The sequence below is a fragment of the Colobus angolensis genome, unplaced genomic scaffold, assembly GCF_000951035.1.
Source record: "Colobus angolensis palliatus isolate OR3802 unplaced genomic scaffold, Cang.pa_1.0 Scaffold164, whole genome shotgun sequence".
Lineage (NCBI taxonomy): Eukaryota > Metazoa > Chordata > Mammalia > Primates > Cercopithecidae > Colobus > Colobus angolensis.
The window spans coordinates 3663913-3679073 of NW_012114755.1; the positions used below are offsets into that span (position 1 = coordinate 3663913).

General features: G+C 44.4%; 1 protein-coding gene across 1 annotated transcript; it reads right to left on the reverse strand.

Moving 5' to 3' along the window:
* Positions 1-10654: 10654 nt before the first annotated feature.
* On the reverse strand, positions 10655-14832 carry DBX1 (developing brain homeobox 1). The gene is made up of 4 exons (XM_011937494.1): positions 14466-14832; positions 13691-13792; positions 11532-11734; positions 10655-11070 (listed from the first exon to the last, which is right to left on the reverse strand). The coding sequence occupies exons 1-4, from the start codon at positions 14830-14832 to the stop codon at positions 10708-10710; spliced, it is 1035 nt and encodes a 344-aa protein (XP_011792884.1). The 3' UTR covers positions 10655-10707.
* Positions 14833-15161: the final 329 nt, after the last annotated feature.

The following is a 15161-nucleotide window of genomic DNA, read 5'->3' on the forward strand; positions in this document are numbered from 1 at the left end:
CCTTCAGGGTGATAGGCAAATTTCACCACAAAGCCTTCCTTGATGCCTTCAATGTTGGTGAGAGGGGAAGGGTTTTGGAGTCAGGGATAACCAAAAAGATCTCTGAATCTGTTTTCTCATCTGTAAATGGAATTTAAAATAGTCATCATGTGGAATGAAGAAAATAATGTATGTAAAATGCAAATTACTGCATGTAGCATATAGTATGTTCCTCCAATAATAATAATAGCTAATGTTTTAGATAGTAGAATGAGAAATGGAAAGAAGCAGAAAATCTGTTCAGGGCATGCATGCAGAGGCAGGTCTTAGCAGCTGATTCATTGTATTGTGTGGAGGAGAAAGGGAGGGGTCAGGAATGGCACTGGGTCTCTAAATTTTTGAGCAAGAGAAATAAAGGCATTCATAGTTAGGGGCAAGAGTCATTTTTGATTTGTATAATGTGTTGTTGCAACTAGAGGACATGCCACTTGGTACTGATCATATGGAATTTAACAAGTTCTGGGGACACTCAAGGGCTGATGTCCAGAGACTGTTAACCATCTGGATCTGGAGCTGGGAATGTCAGCAGCAGAATGTATTTGAGTCACTCGGCACCAAAGTATGTTAGTGGTGATGAATTTGTAGGGGACTGCAACAACCTCAATTCTTGCCTCCTCAGAAAAAGAAATTTGACTGAGAGCATAAGGCAGTGTGAGAGACTGAGGCAAGTTTTAGAGGAGAAGTGAAAGTTTATTAGGAAGCTTAGGAGCAGGAATGAAAGGCAGGAAAGTACACTTGCGAGAAGGCCAAGCAGGCGACTTCAAAGGTCAAGTGCACTGTTTGACCTTTGGCTTGGGGTTTTATATGTTGGCATAATTCCGATGTCTTGCATCCCTTCTCCCCTGATTCTTCACGTGGGGTGGGGTATCCCCATGTGCAGTGGCCCACCAGCACTTGGCAGGGGCCACATGCACAGTGTGTTTGTTGGAGTTGTACACATGCTCACTTGAGGCATTCTTCCCTTGCCAGTCTAGCATTCCTAGAGGAAGGCCATATACCAGTTAAACTCCGCCATTTTACCTCTTAATGCATATGCTTGAGCCCACTCACCCAGCTCCTGGGATCTTATCAGAAAGCTGCAGATGACCAGTTTTGGCTTTTTTCTGTCTCTTGGGAGACTGCCTTTCCCTGGTGCTGGCTATCATCAATTATTTTAGAGAGTTTAACACCACCTGACCATCACCTGATGGTCACTTCACATTCCTGGTGGGGTGTGGGGAGCCCCTCTTCTGTCCTGCTCATGTCTGACTAGCTACCTACCATAACAAGAAGAGAGAACTTTGAGTGGCCGATTGGGGTTCTGCATCATACAGGTGCTAATTGAAACTGAAGAAGAGAGGAGCAGATCACCCAGGTAGCTTGTAGAGAAAGAAGGAGCAAGGACTAAGGATAGAACATTGAGGTACATTAACATTTAAGAAAAAGACAGAGATTGAGGAGTCCAAGGAGGAGGCTTAGACACCTTGAGGTATATTTCAGGTAAGGGATGTTTAACGCTGGTGAGAAGTTGCCAGTGAGAAAGACAGGCTGAACGTGGGTAGAGAAGGGGTTACAGAAAGGAAGACTTGCGAGAAGGGAGAGTGGCTTGAAAACCTGTAAAAGGCACAGGTGTGGTTGCAGTTGAGGTTTTAGGTGGAGTGGTAGGTACTTGGCCTAATAGTTTTCTCCCATCTCTCACTACAATAAAGTGGTTTATATGTGTAGAGAAGTGGTTCTCATAGTGGGATGTGAGGATCCCTGTAAGTCCCTAAGACCCTTCTGCAATTGTATGGTGGAGTTTTCCAGAGGCTACATGTGTGATGATATCCCGCTCTCCCCCTCTGATGGCTGCAAATGGAATGTTTGCTTGTATTTTCTTGTGTTTCCTAGAATTTTCTAAGGAAGTAGATGTAGATTTGTGTGCATTTCTAGGAATTAACTCCATTGTTTCCCTCAGCACTTCTACTGTGCTCTTATCTGCCTTCTTGTTATACCTGCTACAACACCTATAACCCTGTTATTCAACCAATTGTTAGTTTGAAATTCCCAAGTTTCCTTTGAGTCTATGCAGAAACACAAGAAGTGCACTTTGTTGTCTTGTTTAGCAATAATACAGTATTTTAAAAATTCTTTGAAAACGTTCTACACTTCAAGATTTTACCAAACACTGCTATAATTTTAGAATTTTATGTTTTATTTCAAAGTGAAAGAAAATGCATTTGTCATATACAGTTGGCCCTCCATATCCATGGGTTTTGCATCCATGAATTCAACTAACTGTGGATCAAAAATACTTGAAAAGAAATGGTTTATACTCAACACGTACAGACTTTTTCTCTTATCATTATTCCCTAAACAATACAGGACGACAAGGCTGGGCACACTGGCTCATGCCTGTAATCCCAGCACTTTGGGAGGCTAAGGTGGGAGGATTTCTTGAGCCCAGGAGTTTGAGACCAGCCTGGGCTGGTGAGACCCCATCTCTACAAAAAAATAAACAAAAAAATTAGCCTGGCATGGTGGCATGTGCCTGTAATCCCAGCTACTAGGGAGGCTAATGTGGGAGGATCACTTAAGACTGGGATGTGGAGGCTGCAGTGATCTGAGATCACGCCACTGCACTCCAGCCTGCGAAACAGAGCAAGACTCTATCTCAAAAAACAAAAAAAAAAGCGTAACAACTCTTTGCATAGCATTTACATTGTATTGGGTATTATAAGTAATCCAGAGATGATATAAAATATACAGGAGGATGTGCAGAGCTTATATGCAAATACTACATCATCTTATACCATGGACTTGAGTGTCTGTGGATTTTGGTATCTGAAGGAGGTACCAGGCCCAATTCCCCATGGATACCAAGGGATGACTGTATCTTTCTCATATTTAAGGATGAATTGTTGGCTTTTAAAAGGGAGATTAGCAGTGCGGGCGCGGTGTCTCACACCTACAACCCCAGCACTTTGGGAGGTCGAGGTGGGTGGATCAAGAGGTCAAGAAATACAGACCATCCTGGCCAACATAGTGAAACCTGTCTCTACTAAAAATACAAAAATTAGCCGGGCATGGTGGCATGAACCTGTGGTCTCAGCTACTAGGGAGGCTGACACAGAAGAATCACTTGAACCCGGGAGGTGGAGGTTGCAGTGAGTCAAGATTGCACCATTGCACTCCAGCTTGATGCCAAAGCAAGACTCTGTCTAAAAAAAAAAAAAAAAAAAGGAAATTAGACTCATTTTCTCAATCCACAGCTGTACTATATACTTCTAAAAATGCTAAGAAAAATTGAAAACGACATATCAGAGGTTTTCTGAGCCATGGAATGGAGAAATACACAAAAAAAATCGAATGTAACTAATTAAGAAAGAAATTATGTCAAAAGTTACCTTTTCCCTCAGCTTTATTGATGCTAATAATTTATCTTTATTGTTTTACACAAGAGACCATTCTTAGAAATTGTTATTCTTCCAATTAAGTTTTACTATCATTTTGAGGGCAGTCATTTGGAATTTGAATAAAGGAATCGAAGTGAACTTTTAAAACATAGACATGATGCACTCTTTAAAAACTAGAAAACTGTTTGTTACACCTCTTCTCACCCGGGCGCAGTGGCTCATGCCTATAATTCCAGCACTTTGGGAGGCCAAGATGAGAGGATTACCTGAGGTCAGGAGTTTGAGACCAGCCTGATTCACATGGTAAAACCCCACCTCTACTAAAAATACAAAATTAGCCAGAAGTGGTGGTGCATGCCTGTAATTTCCGCTACCTGGGAGGCTGAGGCAGGAGAATTGCTTGAACTCAGGAGGGGGAGATTGCAGTGAGCCAAGATCTGCCATTGCACTCCAGCCTGGGCCACAAGAGTAAAACTCTGTCTCAAAAATAAATAAATAAATGAAACCTGTTTGTTACACCTTTTCTGACTAGAAACGAAAAGGTCACTAAAGCATCTTACAAAATAAGTTATTATTTACATTGGCTAGGAAAGTGCACTCAATAGGTAAAAGACTAATAAAGCCCTGTACAGTTACATTAATTAACACCTACTGGATAGTCAGCTAAAGGAATCACGACAATGCCATTTTCTAGCGGTATAACAGCTCAGAAAAGACTGAGTTAATAAATCACCTGAAAAATTATACTTTTGCTTTGAAAATGGCCAAATATACAGAAGTACCTGGACATTTATTCTGCTTGTATTCATTTAGTACTGGCACCAACTAATTAACAAACAGCTTCTTTTGTATGAATGCCTAACAAGTACAAGTGTTGCTGAAATATTTAAAGTGTTGAATGCCTTTTTAAATCTCATGGCTTTTTGTGGAACAACTGTGTTGAGATTTTTGTGGATAGTGTAAAACCTATGGTCAATAAAACTGCTAGCCTACCTTAAAAGAAATAAAAGGAGTAGCACCAACCCACACTAGTGGTCATTACATTCTCTATGATCCCCTACTCATCCCAACACCCAGCCAATTTTACTTAAGAATGTGCTCGATAAAGCAGGAAACTTTATCAGTGTTATTAAATCTCAACCCTAGAGTATATAATATGCAACCCTTTCAATATTTTATATAATGAAATGAAAAGTATGCATGAAATATTTCTGCTAGGCTGGGTGCCATGGCTCATACCTGTAATCTCAGCACTTTGGGAGACCGAGGTGAGTGGATAACCTGAGGTCAGGAGTTCGAGACTAGGCTGGCCAACATGGTGAAACCCCATCTCTACTAAAAATACAAAAAATTAGCTGGGCATGGTGGCATGTGCCTGTGATCCCAGCTACTCAAGAGGCTGAGGCAGGAGAATTGCTTGAACTCAGGAGGGGGAGATTGCAGTGAGCCAAGATCTGCCCTTGCACTCCAGCCTGGGCCACAAGAGTAAAACTCTGTCTCAAAAATAAATAAAGTAAGCCTGTCCATCGAAAAAACAACTGATAGCATTTTTCTCAATAATAAAATTAGAGCTTTTAGATAAAAATTTGAGTCTTGGAAGCTTGTATCTGCTACCATAAGCTTGACAGCTTCTCAATACTTATTTTGATGATGAGATGGGTGGTGATATTAACAAATGTGATGTTTGATGATGTATGAAGAGGGTTAATATTTAGAATATCTGCGTGAGTTAATGAACCAATATTTTCCATATGACCAATGCATCATGTTACAAAATCATACATGGGTAAAATACCCATTCTAAGTGGAAGACAGACCAATGGATCTTAATGTAATGGAGTTGAAAAGTTCATTAATATGATTTTAGGTTACATATTGCAGCTAACCATTCAATAACTACCACTTGTCAAGTCTTGTTATTCTAAGAACAACCACAATTATCTAAAAAGACTATACAAATACTCCTCCTTTTTCAACTGCGTATCTGTATAAAGCTGAATTTTCTTCATATCGCAACAAATGACGGAGACATATAAGAGAATCCAGCTGTTTCCTATAAAGTCAATCATTAAGGAGATTTGTGGCCAGACGCTGTGACACATGCCTATACTCCCAGAACTTTGGGAGGCCGAGGCAAGTGGATTACTTGAGTCCAGGAGCTCCAGACCAGCCTGGGCAACATGTCAAAACCCTGTTTCTAAAAAAAAAATACAAAAATTAGCCCAGCATAGTGGTGTGTGCCTATGGACCCAGCTACTCAGGAGGGTGAGGTGGGAGGATTGCCTGAGCCTGGGAATGTTGAGGCTACAGTGAGCTGAAATCGTGCCACTACACTCCAGCCTGGGAAACAGAGTGTGACACTGTCTCAAAAACAAAAACAAAAACAAAAAAAACCACAAAGATTTGCAAAAATGTACGACAGTGCCACTCTTCTTTTTTTTTTGAGACGGAGTCTTGCTGTGTTGCCCAGACTGGAGTTCAATGGCACAGTCTAGGCTCACTGCAACATCTGCCTCCCGGGTTCAAGCATTTCTCCTGCCTCAGCCTCCTGAGTAGCTGGGACTACAGGTGTGTGCCACCACACCCGGCTAATTTTTGGATTTTTTAGTAGAGATGGGGTTTCACCACGTTGGCCAGGCTACTCTCAAACCCCTGACCTTGTGATCCACCCACCTTGGCCTCCCAAAGTGCTGGGATTACAGGCGTGAGTCACCGCACCCAGCCCTACTCTTCTAACTTTTTTTGTTTTATAATATATGTGTCATAAAATGTAATATTTTATTGATATTTAGTGGATTTGTTTTAATTAGTAAAATATTTAAAATTTATCTTGATCTTAATTTCTTGTATAATAAATATCAATAGATAAAACCTATAAAAACAAAAAACCTTAAGACTTCAATAATTTTTAAGAATATAAAGGAGTTGTAACACTAAAGTTTGAGAATCACAGGTTTGGACCATAGGAAGGAGATCTGGTGGTGGGATAGGGCATGAGAAAGGTTTTAATAACCATTGATGATTTATTTTTTTCACATAACTGCACAACATTAAAAGACATAAAGCTCTATTAGAGAGTTCCCACTGGTTGAGTTTCAGTTAAATGTGTTTTTAATCAGTTTAGTCAAGGGAGTAGGATTGTTATTATCTGAACTTGAATTCTGACTGGGTGACCACAGGAATATCACCAAAACTCCTAGCCTCAATTTTTGCATCTGTAACATGCCTCTACCTTAGAAGGGTCACTGTGAGGTTAAAACTCATGTAAATTTTGCTACAGTGTGTTTTGTGGATCAACCACATTAGCAATGCGGGTACCCAGAGCTCTGAATCATGATCTGCATTTCAATGAGACCCTCAAGTGGTCCTTATGCACAGAGTAGTGCTGGTGTAAGACACCCAGGAGACTGCCTGCCTGTCACATTGTAGGTGTTCAATAAAAATCTCCTTTTTTTTTTTCTTTTACCATTTATTTCTTATTCTTTAGCTTATACATGTAACTATTTCCATCTTTTTGGACCAAAGTTATTGGTTTGATTTTTTAAAATACGTCTGACCTGTTAATTTAATCCCTTTTTCTTATCAGCCAAAGTAATCCTTACATTCATTTGAAAAGTTTAAAACTTCCAGACCTGCAGTCTAGATTCTAGAGTGTCTCTTTTCTCCTTTTTTATTTAAAAAAAAGTTTTTAAGCCAGCTACTCTGACAATGAGCCCCATCTGATTGGTGTGTGTGGAGACCCACTGCCTGTATAACTAGAAGATCTGTTCCTCCTTTTATAATAATTCATTTATTCACTCAACACATATCAAATAACCAATATGTGTATGGGACTGTGAATGACATTAGGGGAACAGTGTGAAATGAACATGCTCCTCACCCTTGTGATGGAAGAAACACTAAAGGAATGAACCAAAACACAGCATTTATAGTTCTCAAGAACACTTTGTGAATATATAAGTAATATATGCTTTTTAAAAAAATTTCGAGTATTGGCTGGGCACGGCGGCTCATGCCTATAATCCCAGCACTTTGGGAGGCCAAGGCAGGCAGATCACCTGAGGTCAGCAGTTCGAGACCAACCTGGCCAATATGGTGAAACCCCATCTCTACTAAAAATACAAAAATAAGCCGGGCATGGTGGCACAGGCCTGTAGTCGTAGCTACTCAAGGCAGGAGAATCACTTGAACCTGGGAGGCAGAAGTTGCAGTGAGTTGAGATCATGCCACTACATTCTAGCCTGGGCAACAGAGTGAGACTCCATCTCAAAAACAAAAAAACAAAACCGAAAAGCAAACAAACAAAAAAACTCAAGTATTTTTTCCTTTTCTACATTTTATTGATTTTAATAAGCACTTTATGTATATCTTTAGTGCTTTGACTTCTACATTGTCTTATAATATTGCTTATCTCACATTTTTCAGTTGCCTGCCATAACATTGATGGTTGCTAGATTTTTAATTCTTCTAGCATGTGAGTTGTTTTTCCAATAAAACAAATTTTTAATTTAGCATTGTGGTAAAAAAATGCACATAACGTAAAATGTACTACCTTAATCATTTTTTAGTGTGCAGTTGAGTAGTGCTAACTATATTCACATTGCTGTGCAACAAATCTCTAGAACTTTTTCATCTTGTAAGAGTGAAACTCTATATTCATTGAACAACAAACAACTTTCTATTTCCCCCTCCTCCAGCCCCTGGAACCACAATTCTACTGTTTCTCTGAGTTTGACTACTTTAGATACTTCATACGAGTGGAATCATGCACAATTTGTCTTTTTGTAACTGGTTTATTTCACTTCATGTAATGTCTTCAAGGTTCACCCACGTTGTAGCATGTAACAGGATGTCTTTCTTTTTTAAGGCCGAATAATATTCCATTGTATGTATATATCACATTGTGTGTATCCATTCATCCACCCACTCCTGGACGTTTGGATTGTTTCCACCTCCTAGCTATTGTGAATAATACTGCAATGAACGTGGTTATGCCTTCAGAGTGCTTTGACTCCAGATGTAGACACTAATGTGCACCTGTGCCTGAATGTGATTCTTGATTATAAGAAAGAATTTTTGAGCTGGCAGAAAGGGAAAGGTAGGCCAGGTCAGGCTTACGGTCAGGCTCTCATGTTGAACATCCAGGCAACAGCAGAGAGATAGAAAACAGCCTGAATCCTTCAGAGTCCTGTCTGAAAGGAAAGTACTAACTTGGGTTGAATGCTGACCATGCCGAACACTTTTGTGTCTGTTGATAGGGAAATGTAATGAAAAGTGATCACCAACATCAGGAACAAGCCCAGCAGGGCACCTTAGCATGGAGGTGGTTTGAGTTATTTGAAAATAGGGTTAATATAAAACAGAACATATTCAAATTTCAAATATAATACAAACTACCATGAGTTTGGATTAGGATTGCAAAGAAACATGGGTGTGTGTGGCTGATGCGGCAGAGACCAAACTCTTAAGGGCACAAAAGTCCCTGCCAGGATCTAACCTGATGTTCTTTACTCCCCAGCTTGCTGGTTAAAGAAATCATTCCTGCTGAAAACTAATCTTTAAAGAACTTTTGTTTCATATGCAGACCCCAGAGTCACTATCTGGGCTCTCATATCAGGCCTGTAGGTGACATTCCTGATAAAATCAGGTCATACACAGAAGGAATGAGTCAAGACCAGTTCTGAAGCTTCCCTGAGGACCAGGAAAAATGCCTTTAAGGAGGAAAAGAAATACCATTACAAATTTGAGCCACGTAGACTGACTTGCATGGATTTCTCTTAGCCCATCATTTCAGTCCTTAGAGAAGAGGAGGTGGCTTATTGCAAATTCAACTTTTGGTATCACTCTGGAGCTCCTTTACTTGTAACATAGCAAATATGGTTACTTTAAGATACAGGAAAGCAGAAAAGGCACTGGCCTGAGAGTCAGATGGTTTCTAGTTCCAGCATGGCTACTTACTAGCTGGGTGGCTTTGGACAAGTGGCTGCACCTCTTGAACCTCAGCTTACCTCCTGTGAAACCCAGCCCTGGGGCTAGAACAGGTCCATTCCTTTCAGCTCTACCATTCTGTGAATTAATGACATCAGCTGACCATTGATTTCATCCATTCTACTTTTTATTTGGCATTTATTCATTTGATACATATATACATATATAAAAATCTGTACATGGTAAAAATACAAAATAAGTATTTCTTTATAAGTTATACAATTAAACAGCTACCTTTTTAAAGTTTAAAAGCCATTGCAAAAAAAAAAAGAGTGAGAAAGAAATCTAGTCCGTCCTTTAAAGTCATTCACAATAACCTTGGTATAAAATATCCATACAACACATGTGTACAAAATAGTGTACAGTTCATAAGAGCTGTGCAAAGACAGCAAAGTTCGGTTAAAAAAAAATCAAAGAGGCTGTGTAGGTCTCTCTGTCCACACCATGCCCATTTCCCAGGAGGTTTGCAGCTCAGCAACACCTCCCTAGGAATAACAAAAGGGCACAAGGTAGAGTGTGTGGTGTGTATACCGTGGATACAGAAATTAAAAAGAAAAAGCTTTAAAACACACATACAAGAATAGAGACTGCTCCTTCTCCCCCTTTAGAGAACTCACTTCTTTCCCCAGAGAGCTTTTGGAAGGTGACAAAGAAGACTCAATATGCATGTTGTGCCTTGGACCAGAAGGCACTAATATATATACTGTTGTTTTTTTTTTCCTTTTTGAAAATCTTGAGCTTTCTAAGAGAACATCTATGGGGAGACAGGAGTGGGGTGGGGGGTGGAGATGAGAGACTGGACTGGAATAGGAGCCCCTTGCTACCTATTAGGGGAGGCGGAGGGATCTAGACAGTCAAGGTTGTTGGAGTTAGTTATATGATTTGGTGTTTTCACTCCTAACTCGGTTTCCTCCTCCATAAACAAGTTTCCTACTATATAGGGTGGTTGCTGCTGACAACCAGCAGGGCCTGTCTCACAGTAAGGTCCAGGCCATGGGACCATAGGACACCCCACTGTTTAAAATAGTTTGCAATAAACAAAATAAAATGGAGCCCTTGCTGAAAAGTTAAGGCTGGGACCAAGACTTAAAGTTAATTTACGTGGGGAGGACTATTTGGAGTTTTTTTGGGGGAAGGAAATGTCTCTTTGGGGCTACCGCAGGGCCGGTGGCGCCTTCAACGAGGTCATGGTTCTACAGTCGAGAGAGGCAGCATCTGGGCACAGGGAAAAGTGAACGCGCAGACTGGACCCCACCTCTTCAATTTCAAAGCACTTAAAAAGAGTACTCTGGAGTGCGAGCGGCTTCTAGGACACGGTGATTTCCTCCTCTTCCTCTCCCTCCTCTTCCTCCTCGGAGTCTGAGAAGTCCGAAGGTTTCCCGGGACTGCTCGAGTGCGCGGGCGAGGTGGGCAGCGGCCCTGGCAGCCGTGGGTCCCGCAGGTGCGGGGGTTCGGGGGACGCGAGGTACGCCAGGCGGTGGCGGGGGCTGCCCGGACCCTCCTCCTCCTCGTCTTCGTCCCCAGGACCCTTCTGGCCCACGTCGCTGAGGTCCGGGTGCGGATTGAGCTTGGTGGGCAGGGTTTGCTCGCGGCAGCCCCCGCTAGACAAGAGTTCGCGCTCTTTGGAGTTCCGCCATTTCATGCGTCGGTTCTGGAACCAGATTTTCACCTGGGAAGTCCCGGCCGGCAAGAGGAGGGAGAAGCAGCGGTCAGATCAGGGGCCCCGGGGGACGCACAGGGGCGGGGGGTGGAGTGGGGAGCAGGCTCTGTCCTTCGGGCTGTGTCCGCTCCCCACCCCCAGAAATGAGTCCAGGTGGATCCCCGCATTGACTCCGCCCCCGCATCAGCTCGCGGTTCCCTTTGCCCCACCTGCTGCCATCCTGCCCCGAAGGGCGGAGTTGGGGGACGGCTGAGCACGGGAGAGAAGGCGGGAAGTGGGGGTGGGGAGAGAAGAGGACTATCCTGCGGAGCTTCGAGGGTAGTGGCCCGTGTACTCACTCCCTCTCTAGGCCTCGGTTTTCCCATCTGTACAGTGGGACCTAAGCGGTTTCCGAACCCTTGCAGTTGACGGGTGCGCCTGGGAGGGGTGGAGGGCGGGGGCGGAGGGTGCTGTGGAGGAACTGCGCTCACCTGCGAGTCTTTCAGGCCCAGCTTGGCCGCCAGCTTCTTGCGGTCGGGCTTGCTGATGTACTTTTGCTTCTGGAACATCTTCTCTAGCGCCTTGCGCTGCACGTCAGAAAAGACTGCTCGACGCAGCATGCCCCGCCGAGGCTTCCCGCGCGCCGCCAGCGGCCAGGAGAAGGTCCCGGGGATGGGCACGACGCTGGAGGACGCTGCAGGGTGGGGGGAGGTGGTGAGTGAGTGGGCATACGCCCCCCATCCCCAACACGGCTCTCCCTGGCTTTTCGCTCTGATCCCTTCATCTCTTTAAAGCGCTCCTTTTTCTCCCCCTGGAGAATAGGCCACGAACCTACAAACCTGCGAGAGTGAAAAGCTCTTTCCGCCCAAATAACTTTCCCTTTCAACGGTGCAAACCCGGATTAGGTAAAACCACGGAAACACAGAAAACAGCCCCCACAATAGCCTGTTTCATTTTTCCATTCAGTGGACTCAGGGAAACAAACCTGCGTACATCAGCTAAAACAGCAATAGAAAAAATAAATTACAAAAATAAAAATAAAATATCCAACCGAGGCCACTGGGTTTCTCCCCTAAGCTTTTATCATTTCAGTGGCTTTTGCATTCTTTAGATGAAAATGAGGTGTTTTACTATTTTGATAAAGAGGGAAAAATCCGATTTAAATTTTTTTGAAAAATCCAATAAGTATTCATCTTTTTAATATTAATCCTCCCTCCCCTCCCCCACCAAACGTAAAGAATTCGGTCCAAATACATGAAAAGTGGCAGCTAATTAGCACATTGACTGCTTCCCAATGGGTATTGGTATGATAAAAGGGGGGAGAGTTTCGCTTTAAGCGAAAGAAAAAAACAAAACAAAAAGAAACAGAGACTCTAATGAAGCGTGAATGGTAATTGTGTAGTAATGAACTAACAGAAAAAGACTGAGGACAAGCAGCGAAAGCCATATATTACTGGGACAAAAGAGATTTACACTTTCAAACTAAACACAACTGCAGGCCAAGACCATTGGGAGAATACTGATGGCAGAGACTTCTCTTCCCCGAATCGTTTTCATTAAATGGACATGAAAAGCTATTTATAAAGCTCGGGTTGTTTTTGTTAGAGCATTGAGATGAGGGAGAAAGGGAGCAAATTCCATTATTAGCAGCAGTGTGAATGGTGGTGGTGGTGGTGGTGGTGGTGGTGGTGGTGCTGGGGAGGGGGAGGGAGGTGGCGAATTCTCTCTCCCCCTTTAAAAAATCAATTGCTTGTTTCTTTTGCTGATATTTGGGAATGCTGTCGTGATTTTACCCATCCCCCGCAGGCCATACCCAGTTTTTCTTCTCTTTAGAGGGACTCTTCTGCCTCCCTTTTAGTTTTGATCAGTGGCAGAGTTTTTGAGCCATAGTTTGAATCATCAGTGAGGTTACAGGAAGAAAACCTGGTGGAAGCTGTTTAAGGTATTGCTCCTTTAGGCTGGGACACAATTATGGGCTTTCTTCCAACTGCTTCTTATTTTTCAAGATCAACGTTGTTTTATAAGACAGAGGGAGAAAGGAGTATGAGAAGGGATTTGGAAATCAGGCTGGACATAGAAAGTTGGGATTGGGGGAGGATCTAGTCCTCCTCCCCCTGGGCAACCCTAGGCATCCCACACAAGAGGGCACCCCATGTGGTCTTGTGAAAAGCCCGAAGCCCTGAATGAGTCTTAAAGAGAAATTAGCCCCGGCTGGTAGGTGTCTCTCGGCGGCGTGGAGAGACTAGGGCCGGTCTGTGTGTGGCTGCCCGGAGGAGCTGACCAATTGGTCATGGTGCTGAAACCTTTGTGGGGAATCGTGGCCAAGTGCACTGACTCTGTGGGAAAACGGCGGCGTGAAGGGATGCCAACAGCTCCTCGCCGGGAAGGGAACCGCCTCAAATTGGGACCATGACAATTCCTGCTAATTTGTAGAGCAGGGAATTGGTGCAAAGTGTCAAGCAGTCACTGCTTGTGCTAAATAGGGCATCAAATTGGCGCGACGGATTCATGAATGTTGTACGCCTCGCAACCTCTGAACCAGAGCATAACCCCGAGGGGTGGACGGAGAAATATGGCTTCGGAGCAGGGAGCAATGGGCCGGGGCTGGGGCGCCGCCCTGCCTCGCGCAAAGAAGGGAGACAAGACCTACCTGGGAAATAAGAAGATCTGATGAAAGGCTGAAAGGACCCTTCGAAGTAGGGAAACGCGAAGGTCTTGGGAGGGACGCTCTGGAGCAAGGCTGGGGGTGTTTCTGGCGGGCAGTGGAGTGGGGGCAGAAAGGAGAGAGGGAGACAGAAAGAATCTGATTACGTACTTGCCTATTGTATAGCACACTGAACGCACGATATAATTAGCCCTTCATCTGGTTTCAAAGACATCTTTCTTATATGTTGACAGGGTAAAATAAATCTTCCCAGCATTGTCTTATCTGTAAAACTCTTTTCTTTGCCCCCAACATAATTCTCTGCGCCGTCCCACTCTACCCCAATCTCCATCCTGGGCACTAACGAGATAGGTAGGACTGAGTGTGGATGAAAGAAATTGCAGATTTATAATATTAGCTAATCCAATAAATATATCATATTGAGTTTAAAAAAAAAAAAAAACTGTCTCCTAGAAGCTCGAAGGCAGAGACGCAGACGTCCAGGGGCGTGCGCTCAGCGTTACTGCACCAGATGACTGCCCACTGTCTCCGACTGCGTGTGCTCAAGTTCATTCCGAGGATGGGGCGAGCCTGGAGGCTTTTCTTCCCCGGGATTGACTGGACTATTCTCATATTGCCTGACGTAGGTTCTCAGAGTTCGTGCGTATGTGTGTGCACGGATGTGTGTGTGGGGGCCCGCTCGCTAGAGGAAACTGAGGCCAGGAGGACTCCGTGCATGCCTGGTACCTGAACGGGCCCTCAGGGTTCTGCCCTCGCTTACCTGTTCTGGGCCCCGAGGAGAGGATGGTGTTCACTCCAAACTTCAGAAACGTGGTCTCGCTGGCGGGGGAGACGGCAGTCGGCGAAGAGCCGCCCCGCCGGCTCCCGGGACCCGGGGAGCCCAGGTCCGAGGCCCCCGTGTCGGTGAGGGCCGTGGGGGCGCCCTGCCTGGGCGGCGACATGCTGGAGGTGGGCACGCTGCGGGGCAGGTAGGCGGGGGGTCGGCTGATGCGGATCAGATCCTCCACCAGGAAGCTGGAGTGGCTGGAAAATGCCGACTGCAAGGACTGGGGCAGCGTCAAGGTGGGCGTGGGCCGCAGGAGGCTAGGGTACCCGGCGGGGGGCGCGAGGAGGCCGGGGAACATCATGGTAGGCGCGAGGCGGGCGAAATAAACCCCTTCTTTCAGTGGCCGGAGGGTAAACACCTCGCTTCCCGCCCCTCCCACCCCCGCAGTGTCCTCTCTCTTGGGCTTAGCAAACGTCTCCAAGTAACAATCCCACTTGGGCGTCTGCGAGTCCTCCGTGGTCCTCCCGTCGAGGTGATGGTTTTATAGTGGCCCGCCCGCTAAAGCACTTTGAAAAGTGACAGCTCTGACAATGAAGTTCAACAAAGTTCTCCACTCGAGCTTCATTCGCCGGAGGCTCTGGACGCTCTGATTGGCGCAGGGGTGCAATTTATGATTGGATTAGTCTTCAT

Coding starts and splice junctions, on each gene's coding strand:
- DBX1 (XM_011937494.1), bottom strand. CDS start 14,832: ATGATGTTCCCCGGCCTCCTCGCGCCCCCCGCCGGGTACCCTAGCCTC. Junction 11,735..13,690: donor CAGATCTTCTTATTTCCCAG/GTAGGTCTTGTC, acceptor CCCACCCTGCAG/CGTCCTCCAGCGTCGTGCCC. Junction 11,071..11,531: donor TGGGCCTGAAAGACTCGCAG/GTGAGCGCAGTT, acceptor GGGACTTCCCAG/GTGAAAATCTGGTTCCAGAA.